The sequence below is a fragment of the Nicotiana sylvestris genome, chromosome 6 (genome assembly GCF_000393655.2).
Source record: "Nicotiana sylvestris chromosome 6, ASM39365v2, whole genome shotgun sequence".
NCBI lineage: Eukaryota > Viridiplantae > Streptophyta > Magnoliopsida > Solanales > Solanaceae > Nicotiana > Nicotiana sylvestris.
Genome location: NC_091062.1, coordinates 44,037,496 through 44,059,469, shown reverse-complemented (window position 1 = coordinate 44,059,469; position 21,974 = coordinate 44,037,496). Strand labels below are relative to the sequence as shown.

Below are 21,974 nucleotides of genomic sequence, written 5' to 3'. Positions count from 1 at the left end.
AGTAGTTTGAACCTCCCATTAAAGGTTCCGAGGTAATCATAACATTAGAGTTTCCAGAACTCATGCTTTTAGACCCAAAAACATCAATTCCCAAAGACATCTTGTAAATTATTACCAAATAAGAGAAATAATCAACTGTAATCCACTGAAAATAGAGTAAGGAACACTGAACCAGAATAGTAAACTACTGTAGCAGTTGGAAAGTTACTGTTGCAGCCGGAAAATATTCAAAGTGGTCGGAATGAAATAAAAACAGTAGGGGTAGGATCGGAATTACCAGAAGACCCAACTGTTCTGAAGGAACTTTTTCAAAAAATGGCCGGAAGTCAACTTTTTGAAATCCCTATTCACGCCGGAAAAATAAAAAAGTGGTCGGAATTTGGTGTAACCTGGATGGGTAGGCTCGGAATTGCAAGGGAAACAATCTGTCCTGAAGAGTCGTCGCCAAAAAATGGCCGGAAGGTGGCCCACGCAACGTTGGAACTTCGCCGGAAAATTTTCTTTGGACAGCTACAGTACCGCCGGAGATTTTCACTGGGATTTGGTCGCCGGACAGTGACTACTCTTGTGGTAGTGTTGGATTTTGTGCACAACACTGACCGAGACAAAGCAGACGCAAAACAACTTTGAAAGTCGCCGGAAAAAAAGGGTTCCGGTGACTGATTTTACTTCCCGGAATCGCTGGAATTTATGCACAGAGATAAATCTCTCACGATAGCTCTGATACCATGTGAGAAGGCACGGGAGAAAATATGATATATTGATATTGTATGTGATGCAATACAAGAGGTGTTATTTATAGCTACTCTATACAAAGGGGGTACTACTCTTATTCCAATGTGGGACAATTACATAGCTATCTCTAACAGATGCATTGCTAGATCTCACCATTTGGCATTCAAAATGTCTAACTTGACATGCTTTTTGAAAAAAAAAACATGGTATAACCAACTGGACCAGGTGCTTTGTCTGGGGCACAAGGGTTCAGGGCTGCAAGGACTTCTACTTCATCAAATGGTGATTCCACATCTTCACTTTCCTCTGCATTTAGTGTGGACAGCTCCTCAAAGACCGTTGAAGGTCTCCATGGTTCTGCTTCTTCGTACAATTCTAGGTAGTATCGCAAGATTTCATCCCTAATCTGCACTTTGTCTTCAATTATATCATCCCCCACTTTGAGTCTATCGATACAGTTGTTTTCTATGTGAGTTGGCCATTCTTTGAAAATATTTTGTGTTTTTGTCTCCCTCTTTCAACCATAAGCATCTGGATTTTTGTCACCAGGTATTTCTTCTGCTATAGCAATTTGTTGGAGTTCTCGCCTCAAGCTAAATGTTTCCAATTTTTCATCTGAGGTCAGGGCCCTGTAACAAGCTATCCGCTCTAGAAATTCCAGTTCTTCAAGAGTTTTATTCCTATTAATCTCCACCTTACCAAAGACTTCCCTGTTCCATCCCGTGATATCTTTCTTTAGGTTTCTTAGCTTCTAATTGAGGATGAAATCCGGAGAACTAGTAATTTTTTATGAATTCCACCACTCTTTGACCATATCTATAAAGCCATCTACTTGTAACCACATGTTCTCAAATTTGAAATATGAGGGTGTAGCTTCCCAATCTCCACTTTCCAGAATAATTGGTTTATGATCTGAAAATACCCTAGGAATAGCTATTTGTTTTATCTCCTTGAATTCATCACTCCACTATGAGGAAATCAAAAACCTATCAATTCTTGAGGCTTGGAGAAATTCCTCCCCTCTTGACCAGGCATATTGCGCTCCTTGGAGTGGAAGATCAACTCATTGCCCTTGACCTCTTTGTGCAGTTGAGTCTCTCATTTTCAAACCTGTTAACATTGAAATCTCCACCAATTACCCAGTGATCCGACCATAAACCCCTTACTGCGGCTAGCTCATGCCATAATTCAATTCTCTGGGTTGGAGTGAGGGCCATAGACCCCAGTGAATACCCACTAAAAATCTTCTGTTAAGCTTTCAAGGCTGCAGGAAATTGAGAATATTTCAGGTTGAGAATCAATACACTGCCAAACCCTTCTGTCCCACATGATTAGTCTTCCCCCTTTGGTTCTACAAGCCTTCAAATCCATCCACTCAGCCCACCTATTCCCCCATATTTGCTTGATCAAAGAATTGTCCCATTGCTCGATTTTAGTCTCCTGTAAGTATATGATATCCAACCCCCATTTATTAATAAGAGATTTCAAAGTACTTTTTATTATTAAGACCCTGTACATTCCAACTTAGTATCGTGACTTTCATCTGGAATGAGCTTTTTGCGACCTATCCCTTACCTTCTTCCCACTGCCCTCTTGGAGTCCCACACCAATTTCCTGAGTTCTATTTCCCCTTTGTTCTTTCCTTTTTCGGATTCTGACATTGCATTTGCTTGTTGTTTTAGTTGAAATTTCCTCTTCTCTTCCATTCTTAGGATAATGACCAGATTTCATTTTCAAAACCTGCTACATTCACCCCGAAAGCTTTATACGCTTTCAATCATCGTTATCTTTGTCCATCTTGAACTTTTGACCATAGTGGGTGTACCTACTAATTGCATGCGTAAATCTTGTCTATCATGCCATGGTAAGGGTAAAAAATTCATTGAGAGAGCAGGAGAAAAAGTCGACTTTGATTCACTAATCCTTGGAACATCCATGATCTGAAGAGGTTGCATTGAGGGATGAGGACTGTTAGCTTCATCATCGGCATCAACTGGGATTGGGTCTCTCCAATTGAGTCAGTGGCTCTATAATTTGAAGCATTAATTTCCACCAAGAGAGGGTCAAAACTTATATCTGCTTGCATCGAAGAGTCCCTTAGCAGACATGGGTCTAATTTGTGCCCAATTCTCCTCCATTCAGAAACTATGCTGGGCTTCTATCAAATTTTCTGATTTTTCTTCTTCTTTGGGCCTTTAGTGTATGCCCTGGCGATGGACGCACTGACACACCATATACAAGGGGAGGTACCATGGTGTATGTTATTCGCCGATGATATTGTTCCGATCGATGAGATGCAAGACGGTATTAACGAGAGGTTGGAGATTTGGAGACAGACCCTCGAGTCTAAAGGTTTCAAGGTGAGTAGGACTCATAGTTGTCAAAAGCGAAAAGCTCTAAAAAGCGCTCTAGGTCTATCTGGGCTTTAAGCGCAAAGCGCACTTAAAGTGTGGGCTATAGTTAAAAAAGGCGCAATGAAGGAAATAAATAAAAATTTATATGTATTTCAAGAACAAAGTAACAAATTCATTGATAATGTTTCCCTTAGCAGCTAATACACTTATTTCTGATTATACTTGTTTTTTAGTGCCACTTGATTCAAGAGAGAAAGCATGGGCAATGAGGCGCACGCCTTAGTGCCTTGCCTTACATTAAAGGTAACTAAAGCGAGGCGAAGCGGCCTCCTTGAGCTTTTTTGAGCTTCAGGGCTTAAGCGCGCCTTAAATGAGCCTTTGACAACACGAGTAGGACTAAGACAGAATACGTGAAGTGCAAGTTCAGCGGCGTTTCGGGAGAAGCAGACATGGACGTGAGACTTGAATCTCAAGTCATTTCCCAAGAAAGAGAGCTTCAAGTACCTAGGGCTGGTTATCCAGGAGGATGGGGAGATTGATGAGGATGTTACGCACCGTATAGGGGTAGGGTGGATGAAATGGAGGCTAGCGTCTGGTGTCATGTGTGACAGGAAGGTGCCCCTGAAACTTAAAGGTAAATTCTATAGAGCGGTGATTAGACCGGCCATGATGTATGGTGTTAAGTGTTTGGCCAGTCAAGAATTCTCATATCCAAAAGATGAAAGTTGCAGAAATGAAAATGTTGAGATGGATATGCGGGCACACTAGGTTGGATAAAATTAGGAATGAAGATATCCGGGGGAAGGTGGGCGTGGCTCCCATAGAAGACAAGATGCGGAAAGCTAGGCTTAGATGGTTCAGGCACGTGCGGAGGAGAAGCACGGATGCCCCAGTTAGGAGGTGTGAACGGTTGGCCTTGACGGGTGTAAGAAAAGGTAGAGGGCAGAGAGGTGATTAGGCAGGACCTGGTGCCACTTCAGATTTCCGAGGACATGGCCCTTGATAGGAAGTTGTGAGGGCAAGCATTAAGGTTGTAGGTTAGGAAGTAGGAGGCTAGCGTGTGTTTGTCTTAGGCTGCCAGTGGCTTCAATTGTGTCCATATTACTTCTTTAGGACTGCAGGTTAGGTCGTAGGAGACTCTTCCGATAGTGTAGTGTCTTAGGGTGCTAGCGGCTCTTGTTGTATCCATATTACTCTATTGTGTCTGACCATTGTTACTGCTTATTGTTATTGCTTTCCCTTTATTATGTTGCTGATGTTATCTCTCTTTCTTTCTTGCTTACTCTGATATTACTGCGCCACTGTCTCTTTTCATCTTCTTTAGCCGAGGATCTATTGGAAACAGCCTCCCTACTCCTGGGTAAGGCCTGCGTACACACTATCCTCCCCAAACCCCACTTGTGGGATTCCACTAGGTTGTTGTTGTTGTTGTTGTTTTGGGCCTTTAGTGTAGTATCCAGTAGAAATGACAACAAATAGCCACTCTAAAGGGTTGCTATTTAGGAATTAGCCAGTGTGTCCTGAATTTTAATTTTCATGAACAAAATATCCTAAAATTAAAAAATTTAGCTTAAAATTTCAGGACAAAATAAGCACGGGCTAATCTTTAAATAGCATCCCAAAGAATGGCTATATATGCACTTGCCCCTAGTATTTATTGTTCAGGCCCAAATATAGTGGCCCTTTAAAAGTCTTTCCTTTAGCAATAACATTTGTGGATTGGGTCGACCCATGAGCAATTAAAGGGCTCCGGAGCTTTTGAAATAAAGTTATGCCTAGGGCTGCTTATCGGGCGGATATTTATGCTTACCGGTTCGGCTTATCGGTTGTCGACTTGCAAATGTACTAATCCGCTAGCCACCCTATAAGATATCGGGCGGATTGGTATCGGGTTAAGCGATTATCGCGCCATTTATCGATTAAATCAAATAGACAATAAAAATTACATAAGTGCAAGATAGTAAGCAATAGAGAGACGATCCAATCACAATCACACTCTAGTACACTAATGAAGCTCTCAATGTTAATGGTAGTTTCTTCTTCTTTAATTCTTTTACAATAAGCAAGTCAAAATACAAGTTGGGGGTCCTTAACCAGTAATAGAAGTTCAATTAACATAAATTCTGGATATAGTTTTGCTCCAGTTACCAAGTTAAATGATTTATTTGAGCAGAAAGGTATCAAGAACTATCTAGATCTGCGTAGTCCTACCCCAAAAAACAAGTTATGATGATGTTAAAGCTTAAGCTGCTAAGAAGTTGTTTTATAATGGGTAAAAATATTGATATAATAATTCTTTAACGGGTTAACGGTTTTTCTGATAAGGAAATTAAGTAATCCACCCCCAAACGATAAATTGTTAATTATAAAATTTCAATCCATTCACCAACCATTAATCCGATACCAATAAGCCATTAAGCTACTTCTACGGTTCGGTTAACGGTTACAATTCGGTTTTGAACAACCCTAGTTATGCCCCCTCACGTATTCCGTTTTTGACTGACTAGTGGAAGCGACCTCACAAGTCTGTGCTTGACTCGATGACACTGTTACCACCAGCTTCCCTGTTGTACCAAACCCAGAGGATTGTCCAGTTGGTATTGGAGAGGACCGAATTCCTATCAACACCGGGATTTCGAAATTCCATCCATCAACTTCAAGATTCAAACTCATCGGAAGATCCTTTCGGAGTTTCTGATGCATAGTCGAGCCCAGAAGAAATGGGTTCTATTCTTCGTTTCCTCGTCTACTCTGACGAAGCCACCACATATATCGTCAAGACATTTGAAGGTATCTGATGTCCAAGCATTCGGAGGGATTCCAAACATTTTAATTCATGAAGTTTCCGACTTGCTCCATTGTGATGATGCATCCATGTCTGGCGACCACCAAGTTAGAGATAAGTGCTTCTATTCCAAAACCAATCCCCAACTATGATTCTCGCCGCTTCCTATTTGAAGGAAGCTCGAATAAGAGTCGATTATGGTCCATGGGGTGACTCTGAAACTTGCAGTTACTCTTCGTCTTGTAGCAAACCATTTTTTAATCGTTTTTGGGTTTAGACTTCGGTTGAATGGGTCGTTGAAGGTCCAAACTAGGCCTCTGGAAAGTGGGTGTGTGCCTTCTACTGCCTTGATGCATGATTCCTTAGAAACCTCTGGCCATCTCTCTATATTTGCCGCAGCAAAATAGGTAACAATGGAACTGGTAGGCCAAAACAGTTAGGTTTCCCTATATCTTCTCAGCAACATCTTCCCACCCCTTGTTGTAGCTTCCGGAATGATCACCGCCAATTTCGAGCCTCCTCGCCAAACCTCAATTCTTATGAATTTGCCGTATATATTGTAATTCCGATACACCCTTTAAAGATATTGTTGTTGTGTTCTTACCCATCTTCTATAAAGATCTCCAACTCCCTTTGATACTTGTTTTAAAGCATCACAGACCCATCTGAGATTGTGTTCGCCGATACTGATTTTGCTAGTGAAACGTTTTCCTCTAGCGGTGAGAGAGAGCCATCTTATTTGATCACCCCCAAAATTAATAAGCTCAAAAGATTTGTCACCTGAGATAAAGAAAATTTTATAACCCATAATAAGAAATCGCCTCGCCAGAAAGTTCAGAAATGATGGGGCACATTTCCCAAATCAGAGCTAGTTGAATGTCACTTCCTTCTCTAACTGAAACTCAAGAGAGCAGTATCATCTCCTTTCCATTGTTACTGTTAGCGGAAACGTAAAAGAAAGAACACAAGATTTAACGTGGTTCGGATCAAAATAATCCTACGTCCACCAGAGAACAATTGCCTTTTTAATATTAACAAAGGAAGGGGAGAGTTCCCAATTACACTTAAGAGAATTTCTCTCTTAACTCTCTACTCACTACAATGTGTTGTATTATTTTTGGGATGGTTTCTACAAATGAAGGAGTGCATCTATTTATAGAGGTAAAGACCTCCTCTTGATGTCATTGGTGACATCAAACTACCTCCTCTTGATGTCATGGGTGACATCAAAGGAGGAAGCTTCCTCCTAGCATCCACACCAACTCTTTCCACCAACTCTTCCAATTGGCATGTCATTGTTGACTAAACATAAACCAACACCTTCAATCTCCACCTTGGTTTGCGTTTCGAGCGTGGGTGTGAACAACTCTGGCCAAAACTTCTAAGCTTACTGGGCAACCCCGTTGTAAGAAACAAGAAGAATCAAACCATTGTTGAACATACCACCTCCACCTAACAACTGTTCTCTTCGGAGTTGCATCAGTTGATGCACACCCCCGCCAAGTCCTTGCAGTGTGCAAACTTAGCGAGTGGGACTATCTTGGTCAACATATCTGCAGCATTATCGTCTGTGATAACCTTCACGACCTTGATAGTTCCCTCTTCAACAACATCTCGAATAAAATGAAATCTGACATCAATGTGTTTAGTGCGCTCATGAAATCTCTGATTTTTCATTAGATGAATAGCACTCTGACTATCACATCTAAGAGTTGATTCCAGCTGAACCAAACTCAATTCCGCTACTAAACCTTTCAACCAGATAGCTTCCTTCACCGCCTCCGCTGCTGCCATGTATTCTGCTTCTGTCGTAGACAAAGCGGCAATCGACTGCAGAGTCGACTTCCAACTAACGGCACTGCCAACGAGGGTAAAGATGTATCCAGTTGTGGACCTTCTTCTGTCAAGATCTCCTGCATAGTCAGAATCTACATAACCGAGAATTGAAATACCTCCACCACTTTTTCGAAAGGTCAGACCAACACCAGAAGCTCCTTTGAGATATCTCAATATCCACTTGACAGCTTCCCAATGCCTCTTTCCTGGGCTGGACATGTATCTACTTACCACACTTACAGATTGAGCAATATCTGGACGTGTGCATACCATAGCATACATAATGCTACCAACTGCACTGGCATAAGGAATCTTTGACATATGCTCCACCTCATCCTCGGACTGAGGCATTTGTAACTCTGAAAGTTTAAAATGAGGAGCTAATGGTGTACTTACAGGCTTGCACGTATGCATATTGAATCTCTTGAGAACCCTTTCAATATACCTCTTCTGAGAAAGATGTACAACACCGTCTTCTCTTGAAATCTCCATACCAAGGATTTTCTTTGCAGCTCCTAAATCCTTCATGTCAAATTCCTTACTCAACAGTTTCTTCAAAGCATTTATCTCTGTAATATTGTTAGCAGCAATAAGCATATCATCAACATACAACAGTAAATAAATCATTGAGTTACCAGACATCTTCTTGTGATACACACAGCTATCAAATGCACTCCTTGAGAATTCATGTGTAGTCATGAATGCATCAAACCTCTTGTACCACTGTCTAGGGGATTGCTTCAAACCATACAAAGACTTCTTTAGTTGGCATACGTGATCTTCTTTTCCCTCAGCTAGGAAACCTTCAGGCTGATCCATATAGATTGTCTCTTCTAGATCACCGTGTAAGAAAGCAGTTTTGACATCAAGCTGTTGAAGCTCCAAGTCAAATTGGGCAACCAATGCTAGTAGCACGCGAATTGAGCTATGCTTCACGACTGGAGAGAAAATCTCATTGTAGTCAATTCCCTCCTTCTGACTGAATCCTTTTGCAACCAATCTCGCCTTGAACCTAGCATCTTCCACTTCAGGAATTCCCTCTTTCTTTCGGTAGACCCACTTGCATCCAACTGTCCTCTTCCCCTTTTGTCTTTTCACTAAGACCCATGTCTGATTCTTGTGAAGAGACTCCATCTCTTCAGTCATGGCTAACCGCCATTGTACAGCATCCTTGCAAGAAGTTGCTTCAATATACGAGGAGGGCTCCAGATCCTTAATCTCTTCTTGTGCAGCTACGAACGCATATGCAATCAAGTTTGCTTGATCTATAAGGCGTTCCGGTTCTCGTGTCTTCTCGTGTTTGCCTCTTCTCCCTCCCCTTTGCAATTGTGTATGGTTCATTGACAGCAAGTTCTTCAAGGTCTACATCTTCTGACTCATCTTTAACCTGAGTCTCTTGATCCTTTTCCTTGGCAAGCTCCACCGGAAGCTCCACCTGCTCGTCGTTCTTGTTTCCTGAAAACTCCACGGAAACTTTACGGGGATCAAGTATAGAGGATTCATCAAAGGTGACATCTCTACTAACTATAAATTTGAGTAAAGACAAACACCAAAGTTTGTACCCTTTTACTCCATCCACATACCCTACGAATATGGCCTTCTTAGCCCTTGGTTCAAGCTTTCCTTCATTAACGTGATAATAAGCTGGACACCCAAATACTCGTAAGTATGAATAGTTAGAGGGTTCACCTGACCATACCTCATTCGGAGTCTTAAAGTCAATTGTCGATGCTGGAGATCGATTGACAATATGAGCAGCAGTGTGAACTGCTTCAGCCCAAAATACTTTGGACATTTTGGCTTGTAGGAGCATACAACGAGCTTTTTCAAGAAGAGTTCTGTTCATTCTCTCGGCAACTCCATTCTGCTGTGGGGTATGCCTGACAGTCCTATGTCTTGAGATCCCATGAACCTTGCAGAATTCATTAAACTCTTCATTGCAAAACTCCAAGCCATTGTCTGTGCGAAGATACTTGATTTTCCGCTCCATTTGATTTTCAACCAAAATCTTCCACTCTTTAAATGCTTCAAAAGCATCACTTTTTGCCTTCAAAAAATGCACCCAAACCTTTCGTGAGAAATCATCAATAAAAGTGAGAAGATACCTCTTTTTGCCCTTCGATGGAAGTTTAGAGGGACCCCATAAATCTGAATGGATGTAGTCTAGCACTCCTCTTGTCTTGTGTTTGCCAGTGCTGAAGCTGACCTTCTTTTGCTTCCCTAGAACGCAGTGCTCACAGAAGTCAAGTGTGCTGATCTTCTCACCTTCCAAAAGGTTACGATTGCTCAACATCTCCAGTCCACGTGCGCTCATATGACCCAGTCTCATGTGCCATAGTCTTGCCTTGTCATCATTAGATAACTGCACTGTAGATGCATTTGCAGAGCCAACAATGGTGCTTCCGGCCAATGTGTAAAGGCCGTTCTCCAGCTTGCCTTTCAGCATGACTAAAGAACCTTTAGTCACCTTTATAGTTCCTGCTTCGCTCATGTACCTGTAGCCTTGTTCATCCAGAGTACTCAGGGAGATCAAATTCTTCTTCAGATCAGGAACATGACGGACTTGTGTAATAGTCCTCACGACTCCATCATGGCAGCGAACCCGAACTGAGCCAATGCCAACTATTGCACAAGTTGCATTATTGCCCATTACTACGGTTCCTCCACTTTTCTCATAGCTGCTAAACCAGTCTTTTCGGAACGTCATATGCAGAGTGCAAGCAGAGTCTAACACCCATTTGTTTCCATAACTACTATTATTATTACACGATGTTGTTAGTACATAATCATTATCAAAATCATGTACCTGTTCAACTGTGGATGCACTCGCCTTTTCCTTGGACTTTGACATTGGGCAGTCTCGTTCAAAGTGCCCCTTCTTGCCACAACCCCAACACTCTGTATTCTTCTTGTTCACACGAGACTTTGATCTGTGCTTTGATTTGCTCTTTCCCTGTTGGCTAGTCCGGCCTCTCACAAAGAGCCCACTTGCCTGGTCATCTCTATCTCCTTCAATGTGCCTCCGCACATCACTAGAGTTAAGTGCATGTCGCACTTGCTCAAGCTTGATAGGCTCCTTGCTATACATCATTGAATTCTCAATATCACGATATCCTGAAGTCAATGAAAATAGCAAAGCACATGCAAGCGTCTCCTCCTCCTTTTTAATTCCTGCAATCTGTAAGTCCATGACAAGTTTATTGAACGCATCTAAATGATCTTGTAACGAAGTACCTGACCCCATCTTAAATGTGTGAAGACGCCGTTGTAACAACATCCTTGTTGTCACTGATCGGTCTTGGTATAGCCCTTCTAGCTTTTCCCATAACTGTTTGGCCGTCTCTTCGGTACCCGTACTCACTTCACAAAGCACGTTAGGTGCAAGGGATAGTTGGATTGCACTCAATGCATCCCCTTCAATCTTCTCCTTGTCGGGAGTTGATATATCCTTAGGATACTTTCCGTCAATAGCATGGATTGAACCTTCCCTCCGCAGTAACGCCATCATCTGGATCTTCCAGATATTGAAGTTGTTGCGTCCACTGAATCTATCAATTTCAAACTTCATCGAACTCATCTTTGCTTGTTCTTCCTCCTTGGATCGTTAAAGAATTTTGTTGCTCTGATACCAATTGTTAGCGGAAACGTAAAAGAAAGAACACAAGATTTAACGTGGTTCGGATCAAAATAATCCTACGTCCACCAGAGAACAGTTGCCTTTTTAATATTAACAAAGGAAGGGGAGAGTTCCCAATTACACTTAAGAGAATTTCTCTCTTAACTCTCTACTCACTACAATGTGTTGTATTATTTTTGGGATGGTTTCTACAAATGAAGGAGTGCATCTATTTATAGAGGTAAAGACCTCCTCTTGATGTCATTGGTGACATCAAACTACCTCCTCTTGATGTCATGGGTGACATCAAAGGAGGAAGCTTCCTCCTAGCATCCACACCAACTCTTTCCACCAACTCTTCCAATTGGCATGCTATTGTTGACTAAACATAAACCAACACCTTCAGTTACATAAACCTTCAGAAGGTATACTCAATTGTGCGATGAAGGAGCTCTTATCTGGAGCTATGTCAGCTGATTCTGAGAAATAACTTGACTCGCTAAAGAAAAAGAGGTTCAGGAATACTTTTGATAGCATTGCATTGGTTTGATCAGAGTTTACTTCCTTCTAAAGAGCAAGATGAGAAGGAAAACAAAAGATTAGGTACATCTGAGTAATGTAACTTCAGCCTGTGGATTTTTGCTTTATGCTTTTGAAATATCTGTCATTCCTTTCATTCCAAACTACCCACCACATGCAAGCTAGAATGGTTCTCGATATCTTCCTCTTACCCTTTGTTGTCTGTCCAACAAAATAGGGTTCCTTGAATGTCCTTGGAACAACTCATTTCACCACAAAGATGTTGAAGAGCATATGCCGTTATTGTGACACCACAGAGAGCAGTGTAGGAAGAGATGATTTGCAATCTCTGTCTCTCTTTCACAAATGTAGCACTTATGGCACAGGACAGACCTCTCGGTTGCAGGTTCTGTGAAGTCAGAACCACCTCATACGCATCTGTCTAACACAATCATACCACTTTGTAGGGTGCTTCAGTTCGACAACCAGATTAGTCCACCCAATATCTTGGATGATTTCAGGGGTTATTATCAATGATTTTCCTAGCTCCATGCATGTAAGGCAACGATATGGGTATCTCCAGAACTATCAGAGTTTTGTAAGACAAAATACGCCGAAATCTGGTCCCTGTTCCTCCCATCTTCTGAACAAGTAGCCTATGTCTAGAAATCTAGCTGTAAGACTTGGCAGACCAGCTAGAGAAGCATTGAATGATTTTATCAGTGTTTGACTGATGAAATTCCTCTTTCTTTCGAGTTTCGACCCAATCATACCAGTAAGCTGTCTCATCTTTTGCATTCCAATGACTGTTAGTTGTTCCAGGCAGCAAAGTAGATTTTTCTTTCCATAACTCCAAAAGTTCAAATCCCAATTTGATCTATCTTTCACGTCTGCGTAAACTAGGCTTAACTTACCGAACAAGGACTCCGGAAAGATTCAAAAAACTCAACTGAAATGTTAGACAGATGGGGTGATTTCTCTCTAACTCTTATGTTTTTCTCGGAACTTGATTTTTAGCAGGTGACGTTTCTTAAAAAGGGTATGAGAAGAGCATCAACTCAAATTACAAGTCAAGGAGATAAGAGACTCCACTGTCTGCTTTCTAGTATTCTTCCTTCTGTGGAGTAGGATAAGCTCATACCACTGTCATATGGGTTTAGAAGTGGTACAGCCTAAACCCATATAGGTGTATTCCCGATGCACTAACTAAATTCTTTAACATGCTCAACTCTTATCATATTTTAGTTTAACAACTTAACCGCAAAGTAAGTCTAATAAATCTAGACATAGTGGTTCTTCCTTCCCAACAAAAGATTGCAAGTGGCAAGTGCCATTATTTGTTTGAAGGAGGAACCATTCTTTATAAAGTTGGGTTAAGTGCCACATTGTTGAGGGAAGGGGTTGTGGTTTCTTTATATGGTCTTACGCAATCCTCCCCTCTGAGCTAGCTTTTGGGTTGTGTTAGGTCTAAGATTCATTTATTTACATGGTATCAGCACCTGACCCATCGATCCCTGATGTTGATTTTGTCAATGTTGGCCTAATTCACGTTGCAGTTGAGCCTTGAGCGTATGGGGGAGTGATAAGTCCCACACTAGTTGAGGGAATGGGTGGTGGACTTGTGGTCTCTTATATGATCTTGGGAAATCCACTACACATGAGCTAGCTTTTTGAGTTGAGTTAGGCCCAAGGGTCATATCTTCACAAAGCCAATAATTTTTGAATTTTTTGCACATGCACTTAAATCAAGAAGCAAGTTTTAATTTAAATATCTAATTCTTGGGCAACAAAAGAGATCAGAAAAAAGTGAGAACATCAAATTTCTGACAGAAAATTCAACTTCAATATGAGTAGAAAGTTTTTAGGCTTCAAACAATTTTCCAATTAAAGTTTATAGAAACATGAAGGTAACGGCAACTACTGTAAACAAGCAGACAGTTAACTTTGAAACAATGGAAAAGCATGATTGTATTCCAATAACGGGACAACTTTCTAACTTACCAGTAAAATAGTATGCCCATTGTCCTTGAAGTGTCGTATTTGGCAGTTTCTTAATGATTTTGCAAGCCTTTGAGCTTCATTTCCACTTGGAAGCATGTTGTCTTTGCCACTAAACAGTGAAATTGCATATCATCACATTTTATCAAGAAATCTGATAAAGAAACATAAATTCAACTACATGCATGCACAGGAGGCATAACTGACCCCAAAAAAATCTTGAAAAAATCTTTTTAGCATTATAAGCTGTCTCTCCCTGATAAGATAAAAATATGCAAGTAAATAGTACACCTCATAGCAATTTATCCAAAAAAAAAAAGAAGAAGAAGAGAGTATAACATAGCATCAACTATGAAACGTGGAAACCGAGGAACCTAATTTGGTGCTTTGTAGCTATTGTAACACATGAAATAAAGTAAGTTCACAATTAAGCGCCTAAATGAAATATATATTTCACTGATAGTTCTGGATGGAGTAATAAGACCAGATAAAAGTTAAACCTGATCGATGCAACTTCTTAAAGCAATTCATAACTAATAAACTCTATTTAAGTTCTTCACCATCAATTTGAAGTGAATTAAAATAAATAAACTAAAAACTGAGTTTGGCTTCATATATATTTTGTGACATGGTGAATCTTGCAGTACATATTGAACGGTCAGTTGAAGCAAGAACAATAAAATGAACCATCTTTTCAGCACTTTGTCACGGGACAAAGAAAGCAGAAATTAATAGGATGTCCACTTACTTTTCCTCCAATTTAATATATCTTCTTGACAAAGTAATAATTATTATTAATGTTTGGGCAACATAGCATGTAGAGTACAAGAAGTATACCATAAAGTAGAAAACCTACAAAAAGATATGGTTTTCTTCACAGTTAGTTAAAAAATTCTTTTCTCACCATCTTGTACCATTTATTTTACTGATTTTTATTTTTTTTTTGATTTGCACCGGATGTCCGAGTCTCTAAGAGCCCCGACTAATCCCGGGGGTGCACAGGCCCTCGGCAAGGAGTTTTCCGCAAGTGCACCACGGTTAATTCAGGTTTTACCCAGTCCGATGGCCCTTAGAAATTGTTTGCATTTCAATTTGATAAAAATTTGTCAGAACTACTCGCTAAGGGGGTAAAAGCATTCAGAAAGTAGACCACTTAAGTTAGTTAACACCTAATCAAGTCCCAAAAAAGAAGACACTTGTAGAAGAGAAGAAACATATGTTTAATTTTAGAAAACACTTGTAGGATATACTGCTTCTACAGACCACAAGCATGTTTGGGCTTGGTATACGAATCTTCAGAAGTGATCCAAAGTTTTAACGTACGTATCGCATAACGAAATCCACTCAGACCAATAGAGAATATGAATTAATATAAGACAGAGAAGAAACCTTGAGAGCACAAGTACTTCAGCAGTAATAGCATGGAGACGGGAATTTGCATAAGCTGAAGCAGATCTAAGAAGCTTCAGTTTCCAGAGAAGAGTCTCCTTTGGTATGATATCAGTCAAACCCTGAAGAAGGGCGAGGTGGAATACAATACTGTGAATATGACTCCATATCTAATTACCAAAAGAACAAAAAGACCAGTAGCATTTGACTGTCCAAGAATAAGAAGGCGAAAAGTTAAAATATTTTACTGCCCAGCATCAGAAAGACCAGTAGCATTTTTTTTTTGTTATAATAATTGATAACAAATAATTTGCCAGTACCATGTTAAAACACCTGCTAAACATTCAAGACCCTTTTCCACCAATTGCAATTGATAAACCACAGCCTGTAAACAACTGCAAACTTACCACTTTTTTTATTATTACTCTACTCCCCCATCCCAAAAATAATTTGTTTTCTGGATATTTTTCAGACATTTGGAATTTTTCAACTTTCTAAAGGATTTTACAAATGCGTATACAAGGTAACACAAAAGCTATAAAGGGCCTACTCTTGTATTTTTCAATGTGCACAACAAGAACTTAGTTGTGAGTTCACTTTTTCTGTCACCTAAATTAGAAAATGCAGCTTTTATGGAATATTTCATTGTAGTCTGGTCTTCTATTTAATTGCTAACTTGTAAAGCCGGCTACTCATAGGTCTAAAAGAAGAAGCCTCTAAAGAGAAAATGCCACTAGTGTCAACTTGAACCTCCGTATCTTCAACTCTGTCCCTTTCTCTGCTGCTGTTTCCTCTTGCTAGGCTCAAGTATCCACAGATGTCTCTGATAGACTTTGAGGCCCCAGTCCTTTATAAAACCCACAAGTTACTTCTCCTTTCATTTCATCCAATTTGCCTTTAAACAAGAGGTCTCAAAATTGAGTTGATGACCCCGTTGTTAGTTTTTCCCAATTTCTTCACGAAGATACAATGGCCATATATTACAGAAAATCTTGATACTAAGAGAAGGAGGAGAGATTATTTGATCTGTCCTCACAAGTTTTCTGGACATTCGAGTACATTAAATCAATACAAAGAATTTCCAACTCCTAAAAGACGTACTGAATGGAAGACAAAAAGCAAGCACTTCAACAAATCAACTAAGCCTCACTCCCAAACTACAAACAAAAAATCCTGTGGCACATTAAGGGACAACAAATGCAACCAGACGATTAACAACTTTTTCCTGGTAACAGCTGCAAAGTGAGTTTCCTGTGGTGTGCTATTCATTGTCTTGGCACCACTTTTGCAGCCAATTAGTAAACACGAGATTATAAGGAAAATATGGATGATCAGAAATGTTTGCATTTTCATCGCCAAACCTATACTGGGATTACAACCAAGATAGCATGAAAAACTCAGTTGAGTTTAGAGAATACGATGTTTATATATTTCTTATCTTAAAACTAAACAATCAGTGAATATCATTTTGGTTAACTTCACCAGAAGAAGAATGAAGAAATAATATGCACTATAAGGGTGTGTTTGGTATGAAGGAAAACAATTTCTGGAAAATATTTTTCAATTTTCCCATGTTTGGTTGGCTTAAATGTTTTGAAAAATATTTTCCACGTGAACTCATTTTCCTCCAATTGAAGGAAAATGGCTTTCATATCAAAAGAAGGGAAAACATTTTTCATAACTCTTTTTTAACCTTCCCCACACTATTCCCCACCCACCCCCAACCCCTACCTCTGCTGCTACTCCCACCCCCACCCCCTCTCCTAGCCAACCCTTTCCACCCCCACCCTGCCACCACCCTTGCCCCCCAAACACCCCCCTACCCCTGCCCACCCCCACCCCTACCCTCAAACACCGCCACCCCGTCCCCTAGACCCCGACCTACCACCCTCCCCGCCCTTATGCATTTCGCTTCCCATGGTGTTTGCTTAAATTATATAGTTTTCAAAAAAAAATCTGCTACCTAACCAACCACCAGAAAATATAAGAAAATCACTTATTTTCCAAGAAAATATTTCACAAGGAAAACATTTTGTTTCATACCAAACACACCCTAAGTGAACCGGATCATATTAAAACCATATAGTTATTGCAAAAGTCTATTTGTAGCAAAAGAGAAAGAAGAATGCAATATGAAGCAAAATAATGCATAAGTACATACAGAAAGGCGGGGCAGCAAAGCAGTGAGGTTGTCAAAGAGTTGTTCAACAACTTGTTGAGGAGGTAGCATGGAATCAATGTTAACCATAGCCATCTTCATTGGATCACCTGATGAAGCAAAAGCACATTATGTTTCTGACTATATAAAAAACTTGAAGCTACAACTTGCATATGCTGGTAGAGAAAAAGATACAATGAAAGGTTATTCCATATCTATTTCTTTTTGATAACACGATTAGAAACTGGGAAAAAGTTAACAAAAAGTAGAATCTATAATCAGTTCAGCCTTGAATTTATTTGGTAGTTTCAAGTTATACAAGTTCTGATAAAGTTCCCCAACTACTTGCAGCTGGAGTAATCAAGATTCTTAATCAGTACAATGTTTCTAACAAAAGATATCTTAGGGAGTGACTACTAATGTCACCTCGGAAAAACTTTCCAACAAACAAAGAGGAAACGACAATCATCAATTAACACTTGAGGACTAAAATACATAGGAATAGCACAAGAAATCTTGTCAAGGTAAGAGATAAAGCAACATCCCTATTTATGTGCCGTAATTATACTTGGCAATTGGAGGTAACATAATAATTTATTTATTTTTTGATAATAGGAGATAACATAATATATGAATGAAGTTTAAACATGGAAGCTGGAAACAGCAATATTGTCAGCCACACGGGAATTATACCCATAATAAAGCTCAGAAGATATGGGACTGTAACATGAAGTTCGTCAGGCAAAGACTCCAGTGGAGAGAGCAAAGGTTGAAGTTGTGACCTGCCAAATGAAGTTGCTGAAAGATGATAACAAACAGTTAAACCATAGAATACTAGGACATGGTGGATCTCCACATCGGAATTACAATAAGAGAAAAGTTTTGTTCTGAGGTCAGATGTCTGACCTGGATTAGCTAATATCAGAACAAGATCAATGTTACAGTTTCGAGCAGCAACAGCAAGAGCCAAACATCCTCCGAATGAATCTCCAACTACATAAATTGGCTTGTTTGGAGATGAGGCATGCAACATCCTTACAGTTGTCTCAACAAATTTCACCAGCTCTAAAAAAATTTGAAGTTCAAAGAATAAGTGTTCTAATCGATTTCCAGTTGTGACAGATAAAAGCACCATAAGCCAGAATCATGTTTAGGTTAAGTATACATATAAAAAAGAAATATTGCAAGTCATAGTCGAAGTCCAAATTCACAAACAAAGAGAGCCATCAAGTCCACCCACCCCAAAGATAAACAGAAAAAACTTGTTCTAACCTTCGAGGTTTTCGTCCTCACCCCCACTCTCCCAGATCAAAAGAAGGAAGACAGACCTTTACATCTTATTTAACTCTTTAAGCCTTTGGCTGGTGGTTAAACAGATGAAAACAACCTTCTGAACCTTCCAACCTGCACCCCAACTCATCCCCGTCAACGCCATCCACCCCATACCCCCAGCACGAAAGGAGCCCCCAGAAAAGAAGCAAAAAGATTGAAAAGAAAAAAAGAATGAAGGTAAAAATCTATTAGGAATTTGTTTCCTGATCTTAGATCCAAATTGCTTAGTTATTTGGATCCACCCAGCAAAAGTTATATAAATGAATAAGAGAAAAATCCAGAATATGTTCTATTATGGCCTTCTACGCTGAAGCCTTACCTTCCATATGCATCCAATTTGTCAGCTTTTAGGAGTCACCCTATTTCCTTCCATTCAACCTCCCCAATGCCAACCTATGGATCTATTTAAACTTCCAGGAGTGAGGTATTTCCGTTAAGATCTAAGGTGACTGCTTTTTTATTTGACAGGACAACAATGTCTCTAAGAGTTTGATGTATGGTGCACATATAAACAACATGAATTCACAGTAGACCGCTTCTCAATATAACATATCAAAATTACCTGTAGACCAAAATAGAGGGAGAAAAAAGTATACCTTCAAATGGTGTTCGATCATATACAGGAATATGCAAGCACCAAACTTGAAAGACTCTGCAAGAAACCTTAGATCAATATGTGCACTCCGATAGAAAAGGGGTTGGCAGTTCCATTATGCAAAGGATTCAGCATTACAGAAGCTGCTCAATAGAAGAATTTCCTACTGGAATGCTAGAGACTATTATTGCAGGTTTAGATTAAGCACAACAACTGAAGGCAAAATAAGTTTAAAATGCCATTATGAACCACATCCGTTTCACAGAAGAGTGGCATCAAACAAAAGTTCTTCACACTCAACAAACACATCACGTTTTTTAATAGCCTAGAAATGCCCTTTGAGTTAGTTGTCCGAGTCACAGTCGGCAAAGGTACGAAACATGGACCTGCCTCTCTATCCTGCTCGCATTTAAATATCAGGCCACATTTCTACTCACACATCATGCGTTGTGTCCATACCACTGAACCAAAGCACTAGAGCAAAATCACAGCACTTATCTATCAAGATTCAAGGTTATGTAATTTAAATTCACAGCTTGCTGTTTCTGACTCAAAACCGAAAAATTGGCATGAAGACATAGCCACAAAATCATGACATGCGAATGAACCTGTAGCTTTAAAAATATGAATAAGGCAACTGCAGTGCATGACAGAGACTACCAAACTGAAACAAAGGTCTTACTATATCTTCTTAGGCACAAGAAGAGAACATCTACTGTACAAATTACCACTGAGGATGCAGAAAATTAAGTGCACTAGATGAGCTGCGCTGAGCTACGCTCTGTTAATTGGCATTGATCTTATTCTCCTAACTATTTCCCCGTGATTTAAGTTGCCAACTAAAGTAACAGTATTCTTATAGTTGTGCTCATTTACTGCCTTAGCATAATCAGTGAAAGCATGAATCTAGAACTAGATACCACTACAATGAAATGTAATAGAAACAAGGTTAACTTACTTTCCAAGTGCCTTTTCATGCAAAACAAGACCCAATCCAGTACCATCCATTCCTACACATTGAACTACCCTAGGGTTAGATATTGAAAAAGCATATATAAAGACTCCGCAGAAGTACAATGCACAGATACATATGCATGGTTCAGCAAATTGAACTAGGAAATTCCAGCTCAAATTTGAGCATTACCTTTCTAATCATCTCTACCAATAAACTAAATAAGACTACCTAGTAACTGTTTTTAGGCATTACAAGTCAAATATAAGAAATTACTACCAGGCAAGAAAAGAAGAAGAGGTGAGTTTCTGAGAGGAGGGCCAGCTGAAATTGGTGTAAACCACCGCGGCGGACCTCCATCAGGCTTAATAATCTCTTCCGCTAACTCAAGGTAATCCTTCACAGTTTGTGTTCCATATCCATCATCCCAAAGTGGTTCCAACTTGTCTTGAACAATTTCCTTCCTCAAATGACCATTTCCCACATCAATCAAAGGTTTGTTTTCAACAGACGACACACCGTTAACTCTAACAGAATCATTAACTGTAACAGAATCAGAAGACTGTAATGTGGAGTCCCTGCTGCTGCTGCTGGCTAAACACCTCGTGTAAGCTCGAGATGGCTTAATCTTATAATCTGAATTCCAAGCCAAACAAGGGGAAGCCCACAAATTCTGCACAATTGAAGACATGGTTTCTCTAACCAATAGCTTCCGACTTCAGAAAAAGCACTCACTATCCTACAAAATATATAAGTTGCTTCTTTCTCTCTCTCTCTCTCTCGGTATGTTTATGAAGCAGACTAAAGCAAGTAAATTTCTGTTTTAAGACAAAAGTACAGTTGAAATGTAGTCTATCTTTTTGCAATTAAGCTTCAAAACCTCTAATTCGTTTTGCTACTCCTCTCTTGGACTAATGGCTTCAAGTTTTAGGAATTTCTAAACTTATCGCCAGAATTATTGTTACAACAAGTTAAGGTGTTACCAACATTTTTCACCATAAAAATTCTTCTAAATGCTTTGGGTTATGCTTATACATTGATTTAGGTGTCCTAAACTCTTCTATAAATGATGACTAGTTTTCCCAATAAACAAGCAAGAAAAAATAAAGGCACATTATGAGGTACAACAGCGTGTGAAACAGAGATTGACAACAAAAACAAAAAAGAGTTTGTGGCTTTAAGCTTCTTTAGTGCTCAAATAGAACAAAACAGACAAGAGTCCACTTAAATTGATATACACACACAGTCATACATTACGGGAGCATGTGGGAAGCGGGGTTTGCCAAAACGGCTAAAGAGACGTGGGTTTACTTGAACGACTGAAACAAATCATTGTGGGATATTTGTTTGTTGATAATACACGTAAAACTATTGGTAGCCCTATGAGGAAAACCAATTTAGCACACGTAGCACCACAGCACCTTGGATGGGGTTTTGTGCCAAACATGTTTGTCACGGTAAGTTATGTACTAGAAGGCACTGGAAAAAAAAAAGATTAGGAAAGATTTTTAAAACTTATAGGGTGTGTTTGGTACGAAAGAAAATATTTTTCATAGTAAATATTTTCCTAGAAAATATTGTCATGGAAAATGAGCGATTTTATCACTTATTTTTTCCTGTTTAGTTGGTTAGTGGAAAAAATTTAAAAAAAATATATTTTTTAGCGTTTGGTTAGAGATTAGAAAATATTTTTTTATATTACTCT

General features: G+C 39.6%; 1 protein-coding gene across 2 annotated transcripts in view; it reads right to left on the bottom strand.

The window, feature by feature from the left end:
* The window catches only part of LOC104221039 (phytyl ester synthase 1, chloroplastic-like), a 50,945-nt gene extending 29,407 nt beyond the window's left edge, over positions 1 to 21,538 (bottom strand). Inside the window, exons 1-9 of one of the 2 annotated variants that reach the window (XM_070150027.1) lie at positions 21,512 to 21,538; positions 20,549 to 20,942; positions 20,276 to 20,327; positions 19,319 to 19,374; positions 18,297 to 18,455; positions 18,084 to 18,188; positions 17,394 to 17,500; positions 15,233 to 15,354; positions 13,847 to 13,955 (exon numbers count right to left, since the gene is read on the bottom strand). In XM_070150027.1, the coding sequence (XP_070006128.1) occupies positions 13,847 to 13,955; positions 15,233 to 15,354; positions 17,394 to 17,500; positions 18,084 to 18,188; positions 18,297 to 18,455; positions 19,319 to 19,374; positions 20,276 to 20,327; positions 20,549 to 20,942; positions 21,512 to 21,523 (1,116 nt within the window). In that variant the 5' untranslated portion in view covers positions 21,524 to 21,538. The other variant, XM_070150026.1, reaches the window with a different exon arrangement.
* Positions 21,539 to 21,974: the final 436 nt, after the last annotated feature.